Source organism: Jaculus jaculus, chromosome 1, assembly GCF_020740685.1.
Source record: "Jaculus jaculus isolate mJacJac1 chromosome 1, mJacJac1.mat.Y.cur, whole genome shotgun sequence".
Classification (NCBI taxonomy): Eukaryota; Metazoa; Chordata; class Mammalia; order Rodentia; family Dipodidae; genus Jaculus; species Jaculus jaculus.
The window spans coordinates 150976050-150999467 of NC_059102.1; the positions used below are offsets into that span (position 1 = coordinate 150976050).

General features: G+C 57.9%; 1 protein-coding gene across 8 annotated transcripts in view; it reads right to left on the reverse strand.

Moving 5' to 3' along the window:
* Nucleotides 1–2065: 2065 nt before the first annotated feature.
* The window catches only part of Kcnt1 (potassium sodium-activated channel subfamily T member 1), a 67265-nt gene continuing 45912 nt past the window's right edge, over nucleotides 2066–23418 (reverse strand). For 4 of the 8 annotated variants that reach the window (XM_045138876.1, XM_012947844.2, XM_045138856.1 and 1 more), the window contains 19 exons: nucleotides 22180–22243; nucleotides 21982–22090; nucleotides 21479–21587; nucleotides 21134–21283; nucleotides 20477–20715; nucleotides 19977–20232; nucleotides 18288–18393; nucleotides 16467–16639; nucleotides 15982–16053; nucleotides 15665–15799; nucleotides 15085–15196; nucleotides 10893–10994; nucleotides 10457–10540; nucleotides 10231–10356; nucleotides 9882–9902; nucleotides 8714–9044; nucleotides 7324–7386; nucleotides 4140–4227; nucleotides 2066–4039 (listed from right to left, as the gene is read on the reverse strand). In XM_045138876.1, the coding sequence (XP_044994811.1) occupies nucleotides 3919–4039; nucleotides 4140–4227; nucleotides 7324–7386; nucleotides 8714–9044; nucleotides 9882–9902; nucleotides 10231–10356; nucleotides 10457–10540; nucleotides 10893–10994; nucleotides 15085–15196; nucleotides 15665–15799; nucleotides 15982–16053; nucleotides 16467–16639; nucleotides 18288–18393; nucleotides 19977–20232; nucleotides 20477–20715; nucleotides 21134–21283; nucleotides 21479–21587; nucleotides 21982–22090; nucleotides 22180–22243 (2461 nt within the window). In that variant the 3' untranslated portion in view covers nucleotides 2066–3918. The remainder of the gene's footprint in view (nucleotides 4040–4139; nucleotides 4228–7323; nucleotides 7387–8713; nucleotides 9045–9881; nucleotides 9903–10230; nucleotides 10357–10456; nucleotides 10541–10892; nucleotides 10995–15084; nucleotides 15197–15664; nucleotides 15800–15981; nucleotides 16054–16466; nucleotides 16640–18287; nucleotides 18394–19976; nucleotides 20233–20476; nucleotides 20716–21133; nucleotides 21284–21478; nucleotides 21588–21981; nucleotides 22091–22179; nucleotides 22244–23418) is intronic. The other 4 variants (XM_045138884.1, XM_045138862.1, XM_045138868.1 and 1 more) reach the window with 3 other exon arrangements.

A 23418-nucleotide genomic window follows, 5' to 3' on the forward strand; every position in this document is an offset into this window, starting at 1 on the left:
GAGAGGTCAGAAGAGGTCAAGGCCAAACAAGGTTTTGTGTCCCCAACAGGGCCTGCACAACACAGGTGATGGGCCTGGCAGGTCAAGGAGGGGACACTGAGGGTCTGCAAGCTCAACAGGACCAAGGAGTGAGAGAGCAGAAAAGTCTAGTACCGAATGTTCCTGAGCCTGGCGTTGGGATGTGGACTTGAAATGGGAGAGCAAGGAAATATGGGGGCTATTCTGGCCCTGCGCCCACACCCCATCTCTGCTGTGGCCACTTCAGCTGATGGATAGCTGCCCTATTTTGTATCCTGGTTAGTAAAGTGATGTGCTTCAGAGCACGGCTGGTGGGGGCAGTGCGAGAACCTTACTGCTTCTTGGGACAGCGGTAGGTGTTTAGGACATGTCCATAGGTCCCTGTGCCATGTGTTGGCCTGGGTACTTCCGCCTGAAAGAAGTGTGGGTTCGAGACACTGAATGTGCCAGGGAGGTGCTTGGATGTACCTAGCTGCAAAGGGTCCAAGGAGGCTTGGTTTCTGATGGCCAGGTGGAGACCCCAGAGCCCAGGAATCTGCAAATGGCCAGGCAGGCAACCTTTAAGGGTACCCAGAGGTGCCATGCAGGGCTCCACAGGCATGGACAGTGACTCCCCCAAGGGTCCTGGGCTTGGGGCTAGGCTAGGGCTGCTGTTGGGCACTTCCTCATTGCAGGGCTAGAACACTGTGGGCTCTCCTGTGGCATAGAGCCATGCAGCCTGGGGCAGGCAGGTTCTTCTGCAAGTGGAGAGGCCTTTCTCTGAGTGACAGAGACCACCCATTGCACCCCTAAGCCCAGGACCCCACAGTTCCCTGCCAACATCAGAGGGGCTGAGGGTGGGTATGTGCCATTAGCACCCAAGAGCATATGAGTCCAGGCTGTGGCTCTCCCAGGCCTAGGAGTGACATGGGGGATGGCGAGCTGAGACCCTGGACTGAGCAGGACCCAACCTGCACTTCAGTTGAGTCTGCCCAGGCGTGCCACAGAACCTTCCAGGAAGCTGCCCCGAGAGCTGCCACTCCTCCATGTCCCACTGGCTTCCCCCCCCCCTTTTTTTTTAATAAGATACTGAGACTCTTAAAGATGCACACATGAAAACACCGGTTTAAAACCCGAAAGGAAAAGCAACCCATTGAGGGCATCAAGACATAACACAACGGGGCCCACATGAGGTCAAAGACTGCCAGGGTGGAGAACAAGATGGGGTGAAATGTTCTGGCGGGGGTTTTCTCAAGTCCTCCGGCCTCTGGCATCTGCCTTGAAACCCTCCAGCCAGATCTGGTCCTGTGTGACGCATGTGGGATGGGAAGAGACGGAGGGTCTTGTAAACTCATTCCTTAGAGTCTTGCTTTCTGTCGTGAGTCTGCCTGGTCATTGACCAACTGAAGCTACCTACCGTCAGGGTGCATTCATACAGATTGGTGTCCCCTGTATCCAACTGGTTTCTAGTCCTTACCCTTGGTCTTTGTCTAATCTGCCTTTGAGCACTTTATGGGATTCCATATCCCTTCCCCTCTACCTATCACACTGCACTTTGCAGGGGCTGCCTGGAACCTGGGACAGACGCTCACAGTTTGTCCAAGTGCTCTGCTCAGCCTCCCAGCTGTGCACTGCCATCCAGCCCCTCGGTCCCCATTATGACCATCACCGTTTCACGGACGCACACGCTTCAGCACCCAAGGCACTGTTGGTTAGTATTATTGTTTTGAGAAGTTTTCTGTTCAATCACTTAGAAATAAAGACAATAAAAGGCTTCTCACTAATTTTGTATGTTTTGAAAATTCTGTTGCAAAGAATTCAAATTCTTCTAGCTCCTCCAGGGCAGGAATGGTTGCTGATGGTCAGTGCACGCCCCCCACTCCTTTGAGTTGAAGCAAGTAGCTCATGAAAGCCCTTAAGGCCCAGTAGGGTAGAAGGCCGGGGAGAACTAATGTTTGGTGCCCAGACTGTATCAGCTAGGGCAAGTGAGTAGATCCAGGATGACCAGAGAGGCCCGGATGTTCCCCAAGTCTGGAGATAAAGGAAATGGAGGCTCCACTAGAGCATGGAAGGTTCCAGGTGTGCAAGCTGCTTTTATTGTGCTTGCAGGTGACATCTCGGCACACAGGCCCTCTCAGCCCCAGTGGCAGCCATGCCCAGAGCCTGGCATCCACATCACTAGTGAAGTTAAACCCTAAGTGGCTGCTGCCCTCCTTCCTCACTGCCAGAGGCTGTGCTGTAGGTGAGGAAGAGGCGACAGTCCCCAAGAGGCTTCTTAAGAGGTGGTGGCTCTTCCTGGGGTCAACTTGAGGGCTGTAGCCCCATCCAGACATAGCCTAGGGGGCTCTCCCATCCTTCTGGGTCCAGTAGCCAGTGGGGAACCTGGGGCATGGGTGCAGGGGAGGTGCCAAGGGAAAGGCAAGGCAGGCTTAGACTCCTGCTATAAGGCAGTGGCCACTGATGGGCCCAATGTCAACCAGCTGCCACTGCACCCAGGCCCTAGGACTTTGCATCAGAGTCCTCAGCCTCTCCCTGCTTTGGACCTTCCTCTTCCAGCCAATATCTCAGGGTACTCAATGTGTACATAGTGAGGTTCACACAGCCCACCCAGGGCACCCATCCGCCCCCTGTGAATGGGGTCCCCATCAACTGGCAGGTATAGGTGACCTGTGCCCACCAGTAGAGCATACTGGGCTACAGAAGCTGTTGGACAGCAGGCAGAGGAGCCTTCTGGGTATTTCCTGGTTGCCCTGCACCCAAAGCTTCCTGGCTGTCCAGACTCCACCACCCACAGCCACATAGGATTTGACTCCCGTGTTTTGGGAAGTCTATGCCGGAGGCTTGCAGGTTAGCATGTGGGGCAGGGGCTAGGAGCCACATTAGCTGAGTCTGACCCTCAACCAGAGCCCCAGACGTCCTCTAGCCCAGAGCCTCGGCAGGCTGCCTTACATCACACATGCCTACAGAATGCATCCATTTAATAGAAGGTTCCAGCGCTGACAGTACAAACCTCAAACAGGACCAAAGGCCGGCTGCCTGGAACAGTCTCTGGAGACCCAAGGCATGGCCAGAGCCCAGAGCTAATTGTGCTTCTCAGATCGGGTGTTGACAAGGCTTTGCTTTGAAAACCATCAGTGGAGACGCGCCGTCTGCTAGCCCCATGCCCCCAAACACCATGGCCAGGGAAGCACAGTGTTATAACTGGAAACAGCTTCTGACCTCCCAGCCATGGGATCTGCAAGCACCTCTTCATCTTGACCCCCACGCCCACATGCAGGGGACTCGGGCCCAGGTAGTGATGGGGGCTGGCCAGGCATCCAAGATCTGGCTCTGCCTTTGACCTCCCAGAGGGTAGAGCACCCCCACTGGCACCTTGCCTGGTTCCAGTGGGCACATGCCCCACAGGTCCTGGTGCAGCCCCAGAGCCATGCAGAAGCTGTGGTCAGAACTAGTGTTGGTGGGTAGCTGGAGAACACAGCTGGTTTCCATGTAAAGGGACGTGTGTGGGACCCTTTGTTCCAGGTGTGAGCCCTGCCCCTCCCTGATGCACCCGAGCTCCACGGCAGCAACGCCAAGGCATGGCCATGCGGGGGCAGTGGGACCCAGAGCGCATCAACTCCATGCTCTGCCCTTCCTGGTCGCCTGCCCTCAGCCTCGGCCAGGCCCCAGTCACGAGTTACGGTGTATCTGTGTAAAAGAGACACGGCTCGTACAGATTTGTAAAAATAGGTTAAAAAAAAAAATCCTTCCTGCTAGCTTCCAGGGTGGCTGGGTGCGCTTGCCCCGTCCACTGTGAGAACGTCATCTGGGGTCAAGTCTCAGAGCCACTGTGAGGAATGCAGCCTCTCCTGGGCCAAGCCAGCTTGCCAGTGTGTCGGCACCGCTTCCTCCTGCGTCCGCCCTGGCGGGGTCGCCTCGGCCTCAGAGCTGGGTCTCGTCCCGTGTCTCGGGGTTGCAGGATGATAACTTGTTGCTGCAGCTGCTCTTCCGGCTCTGACTGCCGCTGGCCACGTGGGCCAAGGGATCGGAGCGAATGAGATACCTGCGGAGGGTACCTGGGTGGGCCCCTCGCAGGCAGCCACCCCCACACGCTGCGCCCACCCCCCAGTGCCCAGTGCTGGGAGGGGGTAGCGCATACTCACACGATATCGTTGGGCTCAAGCCTCGTGTCGGGCGGAGGGTTGATGAGGACGTAGGAGAGGGTGCTCTGGTGGTGATCGTTCATCTCATCTACAAAAGACACAGCCCAGGCGTCGCCACAGACCCCCCCATGCTGCCCTGAGAAGCCAGGGGAGCTCGTCCCCCCCGATCTTTCTAGCCATTCTACTGATTGGTCTTCCCTGACACCTGTCCCCGGCCCCTGCTGGCATTGGTCACCGCTCAGCCACGCAGGATGGCAAAGCACTGGCCCTATCCCACCTGGGTACCTTGCTCAGCTGGGCAGCCAGCCTCAGGGCACGTCCCACCGGTGTGGGCACCCCGAGCAGATGCCCAGAGCACACCTGCCCGTGCCCGCCGCCTAACAAAGCTGTGTGTACAGGTGCGTGTGCCTGCACAGTCTTCCGCACACCCACACCTACGTGCTTCTGCACACAAGGGTATGTGGGCACACACCCACTTGCACACACTACATACCCACTCCTGTTGCTACACACCTGCCCGTAGCCCTCCAGAAACTAGTTGGGCCTTCCTCCCATCCTCCTCAAAGTGACTGCAGATGCCACCATTCTTGGGGGCTGGGCAGACCATCCCCACTCCCTGTGCTTTGGATCTGTGAGAACAGGGTTCCTTCCTCCTGCTCATGCCTGTGCTATGGCCCTTCCTGGGAGACAGCCCAGTCCAGCCCCTAGGACGGTTGTGGGATGTGGTTGCAGGAGTATGGAGGGCCCTGGAGGAGCAGCCAGTCATCTCGCTGATGTCTGTCTGGCCAGGACACCACAGTCACATACATTACTGGTACTGACTCTGAGCTCTGAGGTTTCCATGGCTACCCACAGCCATCCTTGCATCCCTGGAACTTTAAGGACAGAATAAAGGTGACCTGGAACTGGACATCATATGCCTGACCCCTCCCACTGCGCCCTGCCCCCAGGGCCCCAGAAGAAGCCAAGCCCTCTGTGAAGCTGAGGACACTGCCAGTTAGCCATCCAGGGAGAGGGTGGGGGGCACCTTGGCCCTTGGAGCTGGTGGTGTCACAGTGGTACAGGACTATGACCGGAGGTCCCTCGTGATATACCATGCTAGAGCTGGCGGTGTGACCTCCAGAGATCAAATGCCACCTGTAACTCTGGGACAGGCAGGAATGGGGGACACAGGCATACTTGCAGCACTCCGGGCCATAGCCACCGTCAGTGTATCACACCGTGACACACATCATCAGTCAGGGCCATCATGCATTCACCCTACAGATAGGGGCCAGCTCGGCTAGGCTTTGTCCTTCAGCCAGGGACAGACCTTACTAAGCATGCCTCAGATTTCCAAGTACATGACCGGCTGAGGCTAGGCCTGGCTCTGTGTTTCCGGGATCCTGGGCTGAAGTTGGGGGGGGGGGCAGCTACAGTGCCAGGGCCAGGTTGTGTTCAGTCTATTGTTCAATGCCTGGCCAGGCAGAACAGGCTCAACAGTCCTGAGGTGGCTTCGGTGACCACGTGCTTGGTGAAGGTGGGCAGCAGACGTAGAGCAGGACCTGGCTTGGACTCTCCTCGGGAATGGCCAAGCCCCCTGGGGCGCCCAACAGGCCAGACCTCTCTATTGGCTCTGCTGCACTAGCCCCTCGGATCTGTGCCACCCACGCCTCTACACCTATTCTGCCTGCTTCCCCTGTGCCAGCTACAGCTTCCCTATCTATGACTTGGGAGAAACTTCAGTGTTAGGAGGAAGGAGTAGAAAGGAGTGAGGCCAGGGACTACTCTCTCTCTGCCCAGGAAGACATGACTTCTATCTGGGCGTGGTGGCTCACGCCTTTAATCCCAGCACTCGGGAGGCAGAGGTAGGACTGCTGTGAGTTCAAGGCCACCCTGAGACTACATGGTGAATTCCAGGTCAGCCTGGACTAGAGCAAGCCCTGGAAAAGGAAAAAAGGGCATGACTTCCCAGCCCAACATACTGGCAGCACTCCACATGGCACACATAGGTGCTCCGAGTCTCCTCTCCTGAGCCGCAGTACAGTAGCCCCAATAAGCGTGCAGGTGACGCTCAGTGAACACCTGAGGGCAAGTCTCATGACCCTGAAGACAGTGTGTATCTGCGCAAGCTTACACCTGCACAGCCCTGCCCAGGAAGCAAGTGTGTAGCCTGGTCCTGGTCCAGTTGGTTCATGGAAGCAGCCAGCTCGCCCAGCTGGGGGGCCTGAGTGCCTGGTGGAGGACTCGCCCTCCATGAATGCTGCCACGGATTGCAGGGCAAGGCAAAACACGAGAGCCTGGAAGATGCCAACACTTAGGTTTCCATGGCTACCCACAGCCATCCTTGCAAAAGCAGAGCCCAGCTAAGCGGGTGTGCACTGTGCCTGGACGCCCCTAAAGCTTCATAGTCTGGCTTCTGTTCTGTTCCAAGCTCTCACTGAGGGATTTAGGCGGGGTGGGGAGTCTTGGAGGAGATGGGGGGAGGTGACCAGCAGCTCTTAAAAGGCCCAGAGGCGCTGGAGGGATGGCTTAGCGGCTAAGGCGTTTGCCTACAAAAACCAAAGGACCCAGGTTCGATTCCCCAGGACGCACATCAGCCAGATGCACAAGGGGGCGCATGCATCTGGAGTTCGTTTGCAGTGGCTGGAGGCCCTGGTGCACCCATTCTCTCTCTCTCTCCCTCTTTATCTGTCAAATAAATAAAAGTTTTTTAAAGGCCCAGAGGAGAAATGGAGTGTGATTAGCTTTGTCTCAAACTAAACAGAAAGAATCTGGAAGCCCCAAGTCCTCCTGGCTTGAGTAATCCAGCACCTGCCTGCTTGGAGCGCCACTGGGCAGTGTGTTAATTCCTAAGTCTCTGCCCTCATGCTGCTCAGGCCCCAGTCAGGGACTCACGGACCTTGAGCATCTCTCTGGCTGGGACGGCCTCTCTGCCCAGCAGAGCTAGATGGCATGGCACATTCAAACAACAGAGCCAGGTGAAAGTACTTGGGGGTTCCATGTTCCTCAGCTAGCACAAACCAGGACCCCAGCAGACTAAGGAGGAGGATGGAATGCTTAGCAGGGGACCTACTATGGGCATGTGACACCTGCTGACGGGGAGGGGTCTGACCCTCTCTCTGACTTCCTGGCCACTACCTGGCCCACCTGAGGATTGGCATGTCCCCTGAATCATAGCCGGTATCCACCAGTGCAGAATTACCTTGCAAATATCCCAGGTTTACCCGATTCATGACATCACTGGCTGTTAAATTTGCTACGTCCTCTATGGAACACACAGGAGAGGCACAGACAGAAACAGAGAGAGAGACAGGTCAGCAAGCAGTGGCAGCGTGGGCGGTGCTGGCACAGCGGAGTGGGCACAGGAGAGCAGCCAGCTGCACGCAGACACCGTCCATGTCAGAATGGCAGTGGCCAGCACCGGGCACCTCAGAAGCAAGTTGATCACCAAAGGGAGAATGGTCCTTCTCTGCCAAGCTCTGGTGGACGGGAGGGTACTGCAGAGGCCACCAGGCACACAGATCCAGTACTAGCTGGCCAGACCAGATTCTGCGTCTACTGGTATTTGCGATGAACTGAATACTGGACCCCTTTGAGCCTTGGTGGCCAGTCCCTGGAACAAGGTGACAAGCGGGGCACCCCGTGTAGAAGTGCTGAGGGGCTACTGGACCTGGGGGTGCACTCCACACTATTCACAAGGCTGGCAAAGGCCTTGATCACCCTGTTCCACCAAACCTTGGCCTAAATCTTTCCTGAGTTCACTGCCAGTATAGTGTGGCACTGCCCTGTGAGTCGGCCCAGCATGCCTGTTTGTGTGCGGCCAGCACATGGCCCTGCCCTAGTGGCCCAGGGCAGCTCCCCCAGGCCAGGTGACGATGGAGAGCAGGAAGCAGGGTGAGTCTAGGAAATGGGGGGGTCAGGTCACACACATCACCCCAAAACAAGCCACGGTGGGGGAAGAGGGCTACAGAAATCTGTCCGTATAGATAGACACTGGGAGGTGACTCTGAAGTAGCAGAAATGGGGTGGCCATGTCCTGGGAAGAACAGTGGGATGGAAGAATGTTCTGGTGTGAAGCACTCCTGTCCCTGACAAAGCCACCATCCAGAGGCCACAGCAGGGGTGGCCTGAGGCCCTAGGGTCTCCTTGTCCCCTTCCAAGTCTTTTCATGACAACATGGAGGTCGCTGCACTCCTGCCTCCCATATGATGGGAGGAGCTGGCCTATGTCCCTAACAAAGACCACAAGCTTGTGAGGATCTGTCCTGGATCCCATCCCAGTCCTCCAGGTCTAGTCCCTGACTTTACAGGTGGGGGCAACTGACACCCCAGGGCAGCAGAAATAAACCAGTTCTTGGGAGCTGCTGAGAACTTCCTCACACCAACCCTCTACGGGTCACTGAATCTGGCCCAGGTGGCCACTGTGGGGCTGGAGCTAGCTCTGCAGTGAGGGACAGGCAGAGTGGCCCTCCAGAAAGGTACCCTGAAATGGTCAAAAGGGAACCGTCATCAGCTACTCCACTGTGACCCACCTGCCCCCCCCATGCCTGTCCACCCCTACTGCCATATCACCCATGCTCGTCCCGCCCTCACCATAGCCAGTGGTGGGCAGCCCCAGGTGCTTCATGCGGTTCTTGACCAGCTCGGAGAGCTCCTGGCGCTCGGAGCGCCGGTACAGGCTGAGCCTCTGCTGGCTGATCCACTCGGCTGCCACAGGTGCCTTCCCTGCGTGCTTGGCGCCCTTGCGACTCAGCTTCCGGGCCCACTGTAGGCTCTTGCGGCGCAGCAGAGGGTGCTCTGCTGGGTCAGCGCTGTCCGTGTGGCGGCCGTGGGTGCTGCCACTTCCAGAGCTGGCCCGTGCGCCCCAGGGCCCCTTGGTTTCCCGCGTATCCTCACAGTCCTCCATGTTCACCGAGATCTGGGACTGGGCAGGCAAGTGGCTGTCAGCTGGACCCTAGTGGCACTATCTGGGGGTGCCAGAGGACTGTGGACTGGGGTTCCTCCTGGGACTACTTGGGGTGCTAGAGAAGGAGATGGGCTCTGGGCTTGAAGTGTGAGCCATTGCCTTCTCCAGGGCAGAAGGACTGCTGTAGGGCAGGGCGGGGTGTATGTGTGTGTGTGTGTGTGGGGGGGGTCCCTGGTTCCCTCCTGAGCCCAGTCTTCCAGGTCTCCCAGTCCTGTTCAAGCTCTGGCCCAGAGTGGGACCAATCCTGTCCCCGGGTCCCAAGGACTAAGGGCAGCAACTCAGGCCATCACTTCTGTAGACCTGGCTGGTCCCTTTGGGGGCCGAATGGGGACCCTGTCTGTGCGCCAGTTTCCCCATCTGCAGATGAGGCAGCAGCCCCTCTCAATAACGTCCTGGGGGGGGGGGTCAGTGGGAAGAGGGTGTGTGGCAGGCTGTGCATGACTCAGAGGGCATATGGGGTGCTGGGGAATATGTGGGGACTTCCCCAGGCAGAAAGCACACTGGGAGAAGCCAGCAAAGGAGATCATGGGAAGGGGGGGGGAACAGGCCAGGCCATGGGGGTACCCGCACTGCAGGGTGACATGCTGACAGCGATGGAGCTGGGCCAGGACAGGGAGCATGACTCTCCCCACTTCCATTAACTCCCCTGTTCAAGAGGACGGCAGCTGCGGAAAGTGCCCCTGAGCCACCCTGTTGCCAACACATCCTCAGTCCCTGCTGGCTTCGTGGGGCTCCACGAAGCAAGGGTGTCTGGAGATGGAATCAGAAACTGTGTGGGCTCCGGGAGGTGCTCACCTGGACTTTGAGGTCATGGGGCTGCAAAGAAAATCCGGGGTCATCTGGGCCCTTCTCCCAGTGCAGCCTCAGCCCCTCCGGGTCTGACCAGAGCATGCAGAGGGAGGGCCAGGGTGCCCAAGTTGCCTCCTGGTGGCAGCAGGCACCCCCACCCTGGTTCTCCCACAGCTTCCCAACACTTTCCAAGCTCACTGACACTAACCCCCTCCCCTGCACGCAGTGGCGGCTGTCCTTGCTGGAGGCACATGTGTGGGCCATGGACGCTTGGCCTGGATGGGACCCCTGGCAAACCCTGGTCCCCAGAGTTGGACTGGGAGGATGGGGAATCACACCGCTGCTTGCCCTGTACCTCGGAGGAGAAGACGTGGCACTCAGTTCTGTAGATGCCAATGGGAATCTCGGCACTTGACGAGCAGAGCTTCTGGAAGAGGCGTCCGTAGGTGCGGATCCAGAGGTCGTCCTCAGTGATCTTCATCTGCAACGTGAGGGAACCTTCGAGCCACCAGGCCACAGTGACCCAGAGAGGGCACCCAGCCCACCCCGTTTGGCACCACGCAAGCCCTGCCTGCACTTACAGCGCAGAGATAACCGGAGCCTGGCGTGGTGTCAAGACCCAGCAACAGCCTGGTGATGGTGATCATGTAGTCCTTCACGAAGGACTGTGGGGTGGGCAGGGCCGCATGAGATAGGTGGCACCACCTTGGCACGCACGGACGCTCATGCCACCGGCACAGAGCGGCACAGGAGTTGCTAGAGGGGGGCATGCTCTGGGTTTGGAAATCCATATGGCCGGGCACATTAGGTTGAAAGAGGACCAGAACCCACAGTGGAGGGAGGGTGGCGCCGGGAAGGACGGGCCCTCAGGATGAGCAGCGAGGCCCGTAGGTCTGGGGGACCTAGGGGAGTGCTGCTCAAAGGGCAACTCGGACCAGATGCCAGCCGGGGAGGAGCTGGGGGCTCTGGCCAGGCACTACAGGACCTCTGACGGCCTCCCTCCACATCCCGGCTGACCTGGTAGAGCAGCGTGTCCAGCATGCTGATGCTGAACACACGGCCGGCAGCGAAGGGCAGGCGGAACATGAAGGCCAGGTTGGAGCCGTTCTCCCGCTCATGCTGCAAGAGAGGGCATCCTCAGAGGGCCCACCACCGCAGGGGGGCAGTTGCTGGAGGGCACGCACACGCTCATGAGCATGTGATGCACGTGCACAGTGAATGCACGGACACGTGTGTATGTATGTCCATCTGTCCATGCGCCGACAGACTTCTGGCCAGTGGGCCTGGATACTCGGTTACTTCTCCCCAGACACACAGGGCTGGAGGCTGGGAGAAACAATTTGGGGCTCCGAGGAGAACGTGGGGCCCAAGGCCTGCCGCCGAAGGTGTGTGGTTGATATTCTACCCTACCATTCTAAGATTCTCTCTCTCTTTTTTTGTGGGGGTGGGTAGACTCAGGGTCTCTTGCATACTAGACACTACCACTGAGCCACACCTCCAACCCAAGAGTCTCAACAACCTTAAGTGTGGTTTGTGGCACTGGGGAGATGGGGACTGGGCCGTGGGCAGCAGGCACGCTGAGCTCATGTTGTGGCAGCTTCCTTCTTCCTGCCGTGTCCTGGAAGTCCACGGCTCTGGTCTCTCCCGTGAGTTTCCTAGGCTCCTGGGACAAATGACTGCAGCCTCAGTGGCTTAGAGCAAGCGCGATCTGAAGGCTCTGGAAGTCGGAAATCTGGAGTGGGCTTCCCGAGGCTGCAGTCCAGCGCCAGTGGGGCCCTGCTGCCTCTGGAGACTCCCTCCATGGGAACTTTTTCCTACCCTCCTCTGCTCTTGGAAATGCCCACAGTTCTGTTTTTGTTTTATGAGGTAGGGTCTTGCTCCAGCCCAGGCTGACCTGGAATTCACTATGGAGTCTCAGGGTGGCCTTGAACTCACAGCGAGCCTCCTACCTCTGCCTCCCGAGTGCTGGGATCAAAGGCGTGCGCCACCACGCCCGGCTGTGCACGGCTCTGGACTTCTGGCCTCTTCCGGCAGCACAACCCCTTCCCCTCTCTGACCTCTGTTGCTGAAGCTTCTGATGGTGTAGGGCCAACATGGGCGCTGAGGACCACCTCCCGTCACAAGGTCCATACTCACGGGCTTGGGGAACTAGGACAAGCAAGTCTTTCAGGCCATTCTTCGGCCAGTGGCACCTTCGGGGGAGTTCGGGTGAGTCCATGGCCGAGGTAGCAGACACTGGCACCGGAGGGCACACTTCCCATAGCAGCTGGACTTGCTTCAAGCATACAGGTGGCACTGGTATCCCGGTGCCGCGGGATGGTAGTGCAGCTGTTCGGAACGCCAGCAGCGTGGTCGTACACGGCCTCTCCTCTGGCGAGCTCTCTTAGCACACCGTCGCCCGGTACCAATAGTGTCCTCCCGGGGGTGTCACAGAAAGCACAGTGGACAATTTAGCAAAACTGACTTCATTTAGCTCCTCCTTGCACACCAGTTATGAAAGGGGAAGAGTGTCACAGGAGGTACGGTGTCAGTGTGCCACACTGGTACTGGAACGTGTGGGCTTCACTGAGGAAGGTGGGGAAAGGATCTGGAAAAAGCCAAGTGTGTCTGAGCCACAAGATGTGGGCCATGCTACATGCAGACTTCCCATCCCCAGTCACCACCCAAGTTCTGTGCCTTGTCAAGGTGACTCATGCAACTGCCACTGGACAGGAAGTAAAGCCTGGACGGGTCCAGCAAGACTGGCAAGAAAGGAAGGTCTTTGGATGTCATCTCCTTTCCAGAACTTTCTCTTGCTTTCTGGACAAAGAGCACCCCTTTTCTCTTCTACAGAGTCTTTATAAAGCTGAGTCGTGAAGGCAAACACGGGCTTCAACAGAAGCGATGGGTCTTTATCTGTGATGATGAGAGTGTGGGGACGTGTGGGATGAGCCCCGAGCACAGCCAGCCAGGGGCAGCAGGGTGGGGTGATGCTGGGACACAGAACCTTCCAGTGAGTGCTTGGACGGGAAGGTCGTGCGGGCCAAAGCTGACCACAGGCGTCTGGGGCGTGCTGGAGCTGAGAAGTGGGTATAGGATAGACTACACGCGCCTTCCTTCCAGGGAAGCATGATTATACTTGGACGGGGCCCTGAGTGCAGAAGATACCGCTCCAATGATTTGGAAACTTCTTTTGTTGTTTTTATCTTCCTTCTGCTTTTGAGTACTACTTGGCATGGAATCCACATTACTATTATTATTAATTTTACAGAGAGAGAGGGAGGGAGAAGTGGCGCACCAGGCCTCAAACACTGCAATTGAACTCCAGACTCTTGCGCCACCTAGTGGGCATGTGCGACCTTGCACTTGCCTCATCTTTGTGCATCTGGCTTACTTGGGATCTGGAGAGTTGAACACAGGTCCTTAGGCTTCCACAGGCAAGCGCCTTAGCCTCTGAGCCATCTCTCTGGCCTGGAGTCCACATTATAATAAAAAATGAATGTTCCTATGACAGTAAGTTGTCACTAGATTCTTTTTAGACTCTCTGAAGTGTCAGGGATCCAAGGCCAACAAGTCTGTCCAAGTGCAGGCCTGGCACTCACAGGCTTTAGCTATGACTGGGTCCCATATTCTCAGAGATTGATGGCACCAGCAGCCTACCACACCTTCCTCCTTAGCCTGCTTGTCCAAGGCCCGGGACATGAGCCTGACTGCTCAATAGTGTATAGTCCAGGGTGGCATCCTGAGGGCTTCTCACAGCCCTGAGGCCATACAGGTGATGTCCCAATCTCCCCACTTCATCCTTGTCACCACTATTGTCACAGAGCCACAGGACAATGAACCCAGGGCTATTCAGTGCCCTGAGGTGGAGAGTAGCTAGGGGTTGAGATGGCCCTACCCAGGGCAGGAAGTGACCATCCGCTGATGCTATATGCCTTGGAGGGCAAGGCCATATGACCAGCTATGTGTTTGTAGCCTCACCTACTTTTAGCCCGCCTCAAAGGCCCATGAGGTGCAGGTTCGAAGCAGGGCTGTGAGTGAAGCACATGCACTCACTGTGACTCCATGCCTGGAGTCCTGGAGTCCACACTTGGTCAGACCTGAGTCAGTGGCATGAACAGAGGGCCCAGACACACCTGGGGCTGTTTAAGCAAAGCCTCAGTCCCTCCCGGGGGGCCTCCTCCTGAGATGTGTGGGGACAACTCTTCACCCTGGCAATAGGGGAAGGGTCCTGGGGCTGTTTAGGGGCCCAAGTGCCAGCAGGCCAGAGTCCAGAGTCTGGGCGAACCAGGTGACAGGCGCTGTGCTGTCCACTTGGCCGCTGTCCGCCTGGCCTCTTCATCCTTCTCTGAGGCACCCCTGGGCTCCATGAGCTGACGGGACCCACTTGCACTGTCCTTCCGGCTTCAGGACCAAAGCATGTCCATGTACAACAAGGAGCCCTGGTGCTTGTTCCTTCTGCCTGGTGGCCCAGGAGGGGGACAGCTATATGGGATTTCCCTGGTCAGCCATGCTGGTCTCCAGCAGCTTTCCACAAGGACTTGTAACCCAGGCTGTCAATCTTGGAGCTCATGTGGCACAACGAGCATCAGTGGCTGTGGCCTCCTCTGCGGCCAGTTTGCCCACATCCTGACCTCTACTGCCCTCTTCTTAACAGCTGGCCATTCCTTGTAAGGACAGCTGGTGGGGCCAGAGTCCCTGAGAGTGACCTGCTCTTTGCATTTTTGAGGCTTCCCATGTTCCTAGTGGGTCCTGTGTCCTTGGTGTATCCCCACGCCTTGCTGGGCTGCTGTGTCCCTGAGTTCCACACCCCACCCCAGCCAGCCCCCTCCATGGAGCCCTGAGGTACAGAAGGGTGGAAACTGGGTCCGCCTCTGCCACGTGTCCCATCTTCTGTGTGACCGAGGCAGGTGCGTCCCCTTCTCTGAGCCTCAACTCCTTACCTCCACCGCAGGTGGGAAGGGTGCAGTTGTGACAGGGGCTGTGTCTGAGGTACAGTAGACAGTATTTGTTAACAGTTCCTGGCTCATGCAGAGAGCCACCACTCCCCACTGAACATCTGACTGTCCAGGAAAGACAGCCTTGGCCTCTGGATATGTCCAGTCTTTGTTCCTGCTACTGATCAGTAACTCACAGGTGCTCAGGAAAACAGCCCTGCCGAGTATCCTGGCTCCCACTCCCTCCCTCAGGGGTTCTGCTCTCTTTGGGCTCCCAGTGAGGGACCACTCACCTTTTCCAGTTTGGAAAGAGCCAGAGAGTAGCTGTCCTTGGCGCGGAACTGCATGAAGCGCATGTTGGAAGGGTGAGTGAGCTCTGTGGTGATGCTGAGGCTGGGAAAGAGCCTGGGGAGGAAGGGAAGGCACCAAGGTCAGGGCAGGTGGTGGGTCCGATGGCTGTGCTCATGGCTTCAGGGCCCCTGGTGTGTCCTGTCGCTGTGGTCAGGGCTGCAGGGTCTCACAATAGGTGCTGGGTCAGGGGGGAGTCTGGTGGGTCCTATGGCCAGGGTTTGAGTGGATCTCTGATGTGTCTTGTGGTCAGGACTATGGGGGGAAGTGTCTCAGGTTGGGTCCATGGTCAGGGTGTGGGGGGCTCTGGTGGGTACCATGGTCAGGGCTATGAGGAGTCTCGGAGGGGGCCATGGTTGTGGGGGGTTTCTGGTAGGTCTCGTGGTCAGGGCTGTGAGAAGTCTCAGGGTGGACTCATGGTCAAGGTTGTGGGGGTCTCTGGCAGGTCTCATGATCAGGGCTGTAGTGTCACACAGTGGCCCCACAGTCAGCTCTGTGAGTGTGGCTGCCACGGTGGGTGCTCACCGGAACATGGTCTGCACGTTGACGATGGTCTTGGCGTCGGCCATGTAGTCCTCCTCGGCACTCATGGTACTCTCCTTGTCCACCACCACCAGGTTGTCGGCGTAGATGATGCCGCATTGCAGCAGACTGTCCAAGCTGCACAGAGCGAGGAGTGTGGCCACAGGAAACCCCCCCCCCTGCACCCCCACTTCTCTGCCTCTTCCTCCCCTCCGCTCCTCCCCTCCTCTGGGTCTAGGCTTGACTATGCCCTTGGGGAGTCTGAGGGAGGAGGGCCGAGGGAGGGCAGGGGCCCTGGCTACAGCTGCTCGGCGTCTTACTTGTCCACGGAGCCCTCCATGTAGTAGACCATCGGGAAGCAGCAGATGGCCTCCAGGAAGTGGTGATCAGGCCTGCAGGGACAGTGGGGCCTTCTCTATGGTCTGCTGCTCCCCACACCCTTGGGATCTCAAAACCATGGGACCTGACGGGTCCTTAGGGCTGGTATTTATTTCACTCAAGGATAAACTGAGGTTCCGGGGCAGGATAGCCAAGTCTGGACCCTGGGCTCCAGCTGTCAAATCTCTGGGGTCCCCCCCAGGAAAAGGGCTGTGTGGAAGGTAGAGCCCTTGTGGCCCTGCTACCCTGGGACCCACAGTTGTGGAGACAGGAGGTACAGAGGGACATGAAACTGGAGGGGAAGAGCTGGAAGAAGGGGGAGCTGCTGAGGGCCAGGAGAGGAGGGGCCCCTGCGGGAGGTGTGGCTGTGGAGGCGGCAAGTGGGACTAGCCCGAGGTCCCCTGCAGAAGGTCGGGTGTGGCCTCACTTGTTATCCAGCAGCAGGACTATGGGGTTGAGCTCTCGGCGGGACCGGTAGTAAGCGCGCAGGGGCACGATGAAGTTGTACAGCCCATTGCCAGCTGTCTCTGCGGAGACGATGATCAACTTGTTCTTGAATCCATAGGCTTTGGCATCCTCATAGCTGTTGTGTTTGCAGCCCTGGGGTTTGTGCAGAGTTTGCACTGACCACCATCCATAGGGCCAGCAACCATAGGAACACCAAACACACGACCCGCCCAAGCCCTAGGGGCCCACGGTGCCATCAGCCATCAGGGCTGCCTGTACCTGCCGCCAGCTGCTAAAGTCAGCGCCCCTTGGCGCAGAGCAGGAGCCCCGGCCAAGGCAGCAGGATCCACAAGAGCGCATGGTTTTGGCACTTAGCTACAGAAATACAGATGGCCATGCTGTGCGCGTGTGAGGGTGCATGTGAGCGGACGAGCTCTGACTCTGCCTGCTGGTGGGCCCAGGGGCTCATCCTGTTTCCTAAGTGCCCTTTACCCACAAGTCAGGCTTCAGTGGGAGGCACCCACACAGGGAAGAAGTGTGACAAGCTGGTGGGTATCGAAGGGCCCTGATCTCATAAGGGTATGTAACAGGGTGTGGCCCCCGGGTGAAACAAGAGGCAGGCCGTGTGCTACTCTTCCACTGGGGTGCAGGGCACGCCCCGCTTCTAGGGAGCATGCTAACAAGAGCCATGAGAGGGGTTCGGGAGGTAGTAAAACTAAAGCCGATGGGGGTGGTGGGGAGCAAGTGACTTGTTTTCCTGTCCCTCCCACTGTGTCTCCCACTGTGGCTGAACCACAGAGGGGCCAGAGATGTGGCCAGCTAAGGCCTCACACTGCCTCTGGACACTCAACCCTGCCACACAGACCACAGCCCATCACGGAATGAGGCCTGTCCTACCAACCACAGAGGTCAAGTTCTTCACAGGTCCACTCGTGGGGCCCGAGAGAGGATGTTCTGGATGGAGGGCAACAGGGAGGGGAGCGACAGGAACACCCTGCCTCGCAGGGTGACAGTGACCACTGGGGCAGGAGGGAGGACACCACCGGAATGTGGCTGGATTAGATGCCAATACTTGGTTCCTGACCCTGCCCGACTGCCAACCAGGCCCTGTGAGGAGACAGCCAATCCTTATTCTGAGGAAACACAGGACGTTGTGTTTGGGGTGAGGGATATGGAGCCCCAACTTGTTCTCAGCCTGTCCAGAAACAGCTGACTGGGGCAAAGCAGGGAAGGGTCCATTCCCACAGCTTGATCAAAACACAAAGTTGGGACTGGAGAGATGGCTTAGTGGTTAAGTGCTTGCCTGTCAAGCCTAAGGACCGTGGTTCGAGGCTTGACTCCCCAGGACCCACATTAGCCAGATGCACAAGGGGGCGCACGTGTCTGGAGTTCGTTTGCAGTGGCTGGAGGCGCTGGTGGGGCCATTCTCTCTCTCTGCCTTTCTCTCTGTGTCTGTTACTCTCAAATAAATAAATAATAATAAAAATAAAAGTCATGGGCTGGAGAGATGGCTTAACGGTTAAAGCGCTTGCCTATGAAGTCTAAGGATCCAGGATCATTTCTCCAGGACCCATGTAGGTCAGATGCACCAGGTGGCACATGTGTCTGGAGTTCATTTGCAGTGGCAAAAGGCCCTGGCATGCCCATTCTTTCTCTCTCCTTTTGTCCTTACCTCCCTCCCTCTCTCAAAAAAAAAAAAAAATTAATTAATTAATTAATTAAAAAAAATACAAAGTCACCAAAGTACGGTGGCACAGACTGTGGCTTGAGTCAAGGTACCAAGATGACAGGGTGGCCTTACCTTGTCCAGCCGCAGGCAGCAGAAGGGCGCCTTCACGGGCAGAAGATGGCACAGAGTCGGGGAGCTGCCGATGTAGGGTGAGTTGGGTGGGTAGCCTTTCACATACCTGGGGGGAGATGGGCCTTCAGTGTGGCTCCGCAGCAGGGTGACCTCCCCACCCTGGAGCTACCCTTTGCCTGTGGAACTCAAGGAGTCACTCATGGCTAGCTGAGATGGCCTGCTCTGCCCACAGTGTCCTGCACCTGTCCAAGACAGCCCCATGAAACGACACCTCAAGGTCAGGAGCAGCCTCAGGCCAGGACTGGGAACCATGCACTTGGCCCCCATAGAGATTCTGGGGAGATGGCTCAGCAGTTAAAGGTGCTCACTTGCAAAACCACGCTGGCCTGGCTTTAATCCCTCAGTATCCACAGAAAACCAGATGCACAAAGCGGTGTGTGCAGTGGCAAGAGATCTTGATATGTTGCCCCCCCCCACGCCCTCTCATAAATAAATTAAAATCTAAAATATTATTTAAAAAAAGGTCCTGGCATGGCCAAGGGAGTACAGAAGAGCCACACACTGCTGCTCCATGACCTGCCCCCATGGTGGCTCCAGGACCCTCCCAACCCCAGTGATCAGCTTGCACCTACTCAGGGTGGCTCAGGAGGATTAAATACACCTTGGGACCCCCTCATGTCCCTAAAGAAAGACTTCACATATAGAACATAGTACAGACATTCGCATACATCCACATGTGTGGTCATGGACAGACAAAAGAAGACAGGCATGCATGTGCGCACACGCACACACACACACACACACACACACACACACACACAGAAGTGGACAGACTCACACACACCAACACACTACCTGGAAGCCAGGCAGAACCCAAGGGCTACAACCACCCAGTCCCTTCCCTGGTCACCCTCAGCACCCCAGGTGATAAGAGAGGCGCTCTTGCCTTGAGTCCTTCCCTGTGCTTCCCCTGGGCCAGGCTGGCCTTCCAGCAGGTCACCTCCTCTCCTTCCTATCCCTTCACTGGCCAGCACCCACCATGCCATGCTTTGACACGATGACCTTGGCCGCAGCGCTCTAGCTCTGCCTCCAGGTGCCTTAAGACGCACGGCCTCAGAAGCCCACCTACCTTCTGCCCCTCAGCCACAAAGTGGGTCACGGCAGTCATGAGGTAGGTCTATGGCCTCCAGTTATGAGTAGGGCTTTGTCAGTAATCACCTATTACCTCTGCAGACCTTGCTCAGAAGTGAACCTCCAGCAATGCCCACCCCATGTGTGGCGGGCCACACCCTGCGGTACCAAGTAGGGTTGACCCCGCTGTGGGTCTCTGCACCAGTCCTTAGAACGACTGATGACAGACACCTCAGCCGGCTGAGCTGGCTCAGAGCTGCCAATATGGGTAAGTTCGGGGTGTGTACCCACTCTGCTGATGTGTGCCCCTGTTCAGGGTCTGTGAGCCCCATCGGATCTTGACTACAGCCTGGAAACCCCCAGTCAGTGCAGTCCACCAGCTACCAGGAATGAGGCCCAGGATGGAGCCGAGGCGAAGCACCCCAGTTCTGACACCTGTACGTTTCAGGGTCCCGGCCCCCACTCCACTTGTCAAGTAGAAATTTCCAAGAGGCTCTGTGCCTGGCACTAGGGGCCTTTCCCTCCTCACTAAACGCTGGGCTCTGCGTCAGCACTCACTCCACCACAGAGAGCCCCTCGTCGTCTGAGGGTGTCACCTCATCCTCTGACTGGTCACTCAGCAGGTCACAGGGTAGCAGGGCAGAGCTGTCTGCCAGCTCCAGGACGGGTGCGATGCTGGGGCGCCGGCTACCAGAACCATTCTCCGTGGGCAGCATCAGCTTGTTGCCGCCGCCGCCGCCGCCGCCGCCGCCGCCGCCACCGCCAGCCTGGGAGGGCCGACACTCTGTATTCTGCAGGTCCATCGCCACTGTCCCTGGAGAGGCGGGTTGAGCTCAACTAGCGGCCCCGCCCGTCTTACCCTCCAGGGCCAGTGGCTGAGGAGGAAGACGAAACGAGCCTTGGTGGCCCTGGCTCATGTTCCTTCTCCTATTCTCCAGCTGCGTGGCCCCGGGGAGTCTCAGCACCTCTGTGAGCCTCAGTTTCCCCCTCAGGGCAGTGGGGATGGTGAGCAGACCCCCCGGGGGGGTTACCCATGTGCGCCCTTGGGTGTGGCTCACCCATGGAGGCGATGATGCTGTGCACGGGCAGCCGCGACGGCCCCTCGTAGAGCGTCTGTCCCGCGAGGCCCCGCCTCTTCTGTTTCTCCTCCTGCTTGAAGATGAAGGCCGAGTTCTCCTCCTTGGTGATGTTGATGTAGAAGCCCGTGTCAGAAGCGGCCAGGATGTGGCGTGGCCCGGGGTTCAGCAGGATGCTCTTGCTCTCCTCGCGCTTCAGCCCAATGAGGCACACGCCGTACCTACACAGGTGTGGCAGGGGGCTCAGGGTCCGCCCCGGCACCTGCTGCCCCCCTGCCTCATCTTCCAGTCCAGTTCACACTGTCCTCTTGGGTTTCTCAGAAAGGGAGGCGCTGGGGGACCAGGATCCCTGGACAAAACCCTCCCCTGTGCGTCAGCACCCAAGGACTCCAGGTAAGCTTTATGAGATCCTCTGAGAGGAGTGGCCACGTGGTGGGTTCTCATATGAAGACCCCCTCCCCAGATGGCTGTCCTCACGAGGTGGGCAGCGGTAGGTTACCCCGTCCTCGGCTAGGCCTCTGCGGCCTCGTGCTCCAGGTCCCCACCCATCCTGACCTGACCCTGGGTGGAGAGGCCAGCCCAGTGTGTGCAGGGGGTGGGCAGCAGGCTCCACCCCACGCAGCCCCCATCCCTGCGTACTTCTTATGGGCATGGAAGGCTGCATAGGTGAAGCTCTTGCCCTCGTACTCCCGGAAGAACTTGCTGTCGCCCAGGCGGATGTGGTACACCTCGTTGCCCGAGCAGCGTCCGTACATGCGCTGCCACTGCTCTGGAGACTCCTGTCCTTCCCTGCGGGTAGAGCGGGGCGGAGGGACCGTCACACTCGGCCAGGGCTGCCACCCCTGCCCCGTGTGTCAAATGTGCCCTGCCTCTGCCCACTGCATGCCCTCCACCTTGGGGAAGCCCACCCCCACACGGGCCCTGCCTTGTGGGGTTGGTCGGGATGGCCCGGGCACGGCAGTCAGTCTGGCGCAGGGCACTCACTGGCCGCGGGATGTGTGCACCAGCAGGGTAATGAGGGTGGACGTGGCCGGGCAGATGCAGTTCAGTGCCAGCATGGCATACTTGCATTCCTCCTCACACACCACGTGGTCTGTGGGGACAGCCAGGATCAGGCTCCGCCAGCCCTGCCCCCCCTTAACTCCCCTCCCCTACAGGATCCCCCTTCATGAATGCGTAGGCAGGTGGGAGCCTAGCGGAGGCTGCGCCCCTCTGGTACCAGCACTCTGGAACGCCTCCCTTTCTGGGCATGCCCCTGTTCTGCCCGGACTGCCACACACCTGTGCTAACGTGTGCCCTGCCCACAGAAGTGTTGACCAGACAATACTCCTGTCCCTTTGCCACCTCTGGCTCCTGCCTCCCCGATCCCTGGAGCTCCCTATGCTTGAGTGCAGTCATCTGGATGCGCATACCTCCCTGTGCCCGCGTGGGCACTGCTCTAGCCTGCGTGCTACATACCCACTGTGCCCGCACGGCCCCGGACCCACCAGCAAACTTCACGTGAAACTTGTTCTCAGGCTTGAGGATCTGAACGTACAGGGGGCAGTTGGGGGCAAAGTCCTTCACAGCCCAGGCCCGCAGGATGGTCTGATGGTCCTGCGGAGAAGCGCGGTTGGTCCTGGAGCACTCGCCTCAGAGGGGGAGCGGGCGGAAAGGGCCAGGGGCAGGGCTCCACCTGAACTCACCGCAGCTGTGCGGTCCACCTCATTCCTGCTGCTGAGGATAAAGCAGGCCTCCCCGTTGTCCATCCTGCAGAGTACCAGTTGCTGAGTGTGGCCGAGGAGGGACCGGGTCTCCGAGGAAAAGGCGACGAGAGGCAGGAGCATGTGAGGGGACGGAGGGCGGGGAGGACGGGGCCAGGCGGGGGGCCCCCCCCACTCAGGCAGTCAGGCCCGGCCTCAGCATTATGTCCCAGGGCCAAATCCCAACAGAACATCCTGGGTCTCCCAGTCTCCCTGGCCTCTCCTGGCACATTCTAGAAAGGTCAAGATGCCTAGACACTCTCAACCGGGTCCAATCTCAGATTCTGTCCAAGGAACACAAATCAAGAGTGTCCCACTCCTTACAACGTGCTCCCCCCAGTCACAAAATGGCCTGGATATCCATGACCTCACAGTGTCTGACATGACCTACCAAGACCATCAGAAGAGGAGGAAAAGATGATGATGTCAAAATAAAGGAGAGACTGATTGAGAGGGGGAGGGGATATGATGGAGAATGGAGTTTCAAAGGGGAAAGGGGGGGCGGGAGTGTATTACCATGAGATATGTTTTATAATCGTGGAAGTTGTTAATAAAAAAAATGAAAAGAAAAAAAAAGAGTGTCCCAGAGACATCAGCTGGCAGCAGGGACTATACAGCTTTTCCAGGCATGGCCTGATAGGGTCTGAAAGGGGCTCTGAGCCATGTTCTATCATGTTTGTCTATAACACGGCCTCAGTTTCAGCTGTTAATGGCTTGGAATCAGAGCCTGGAAGGAGAGGTCCCCTTAAGACCTCATCTCAGTACATGCCAATGACCTGGGCCCTGGGACAGCTGACATAACCTGAGGCCTTGTCCAGCTTCTGGGGTCTCCCACCAGCCCTGAGCTGAGCCACCCTGTGGCCTCCTCCGCCTGGCCATGCGACAGCCTGGACCTGGATGGCCACTTCTAGCTCCCTCCCTGGGTTCTCGGGAGCCCAATGCAGAACTCGCTCATCTATACTGAAAGTCATTCTGAGAACACTTTGCACAATGCAGGGCAATAAATCTCCATGCCACCACCCACAGTGTGAGAGCCCAGGGTGCCTCCCTGCCTGGCTGGCACTACCTCTCCTCTGCCTACCAGCCCAGAGCTGGACACAGGCGGGAACATTTCCATATAATTTGGACAGGGCTGCAAAACAGGCTGTGTCCATTGGGGGGGGGGGTGTCCCACCTCAAGAT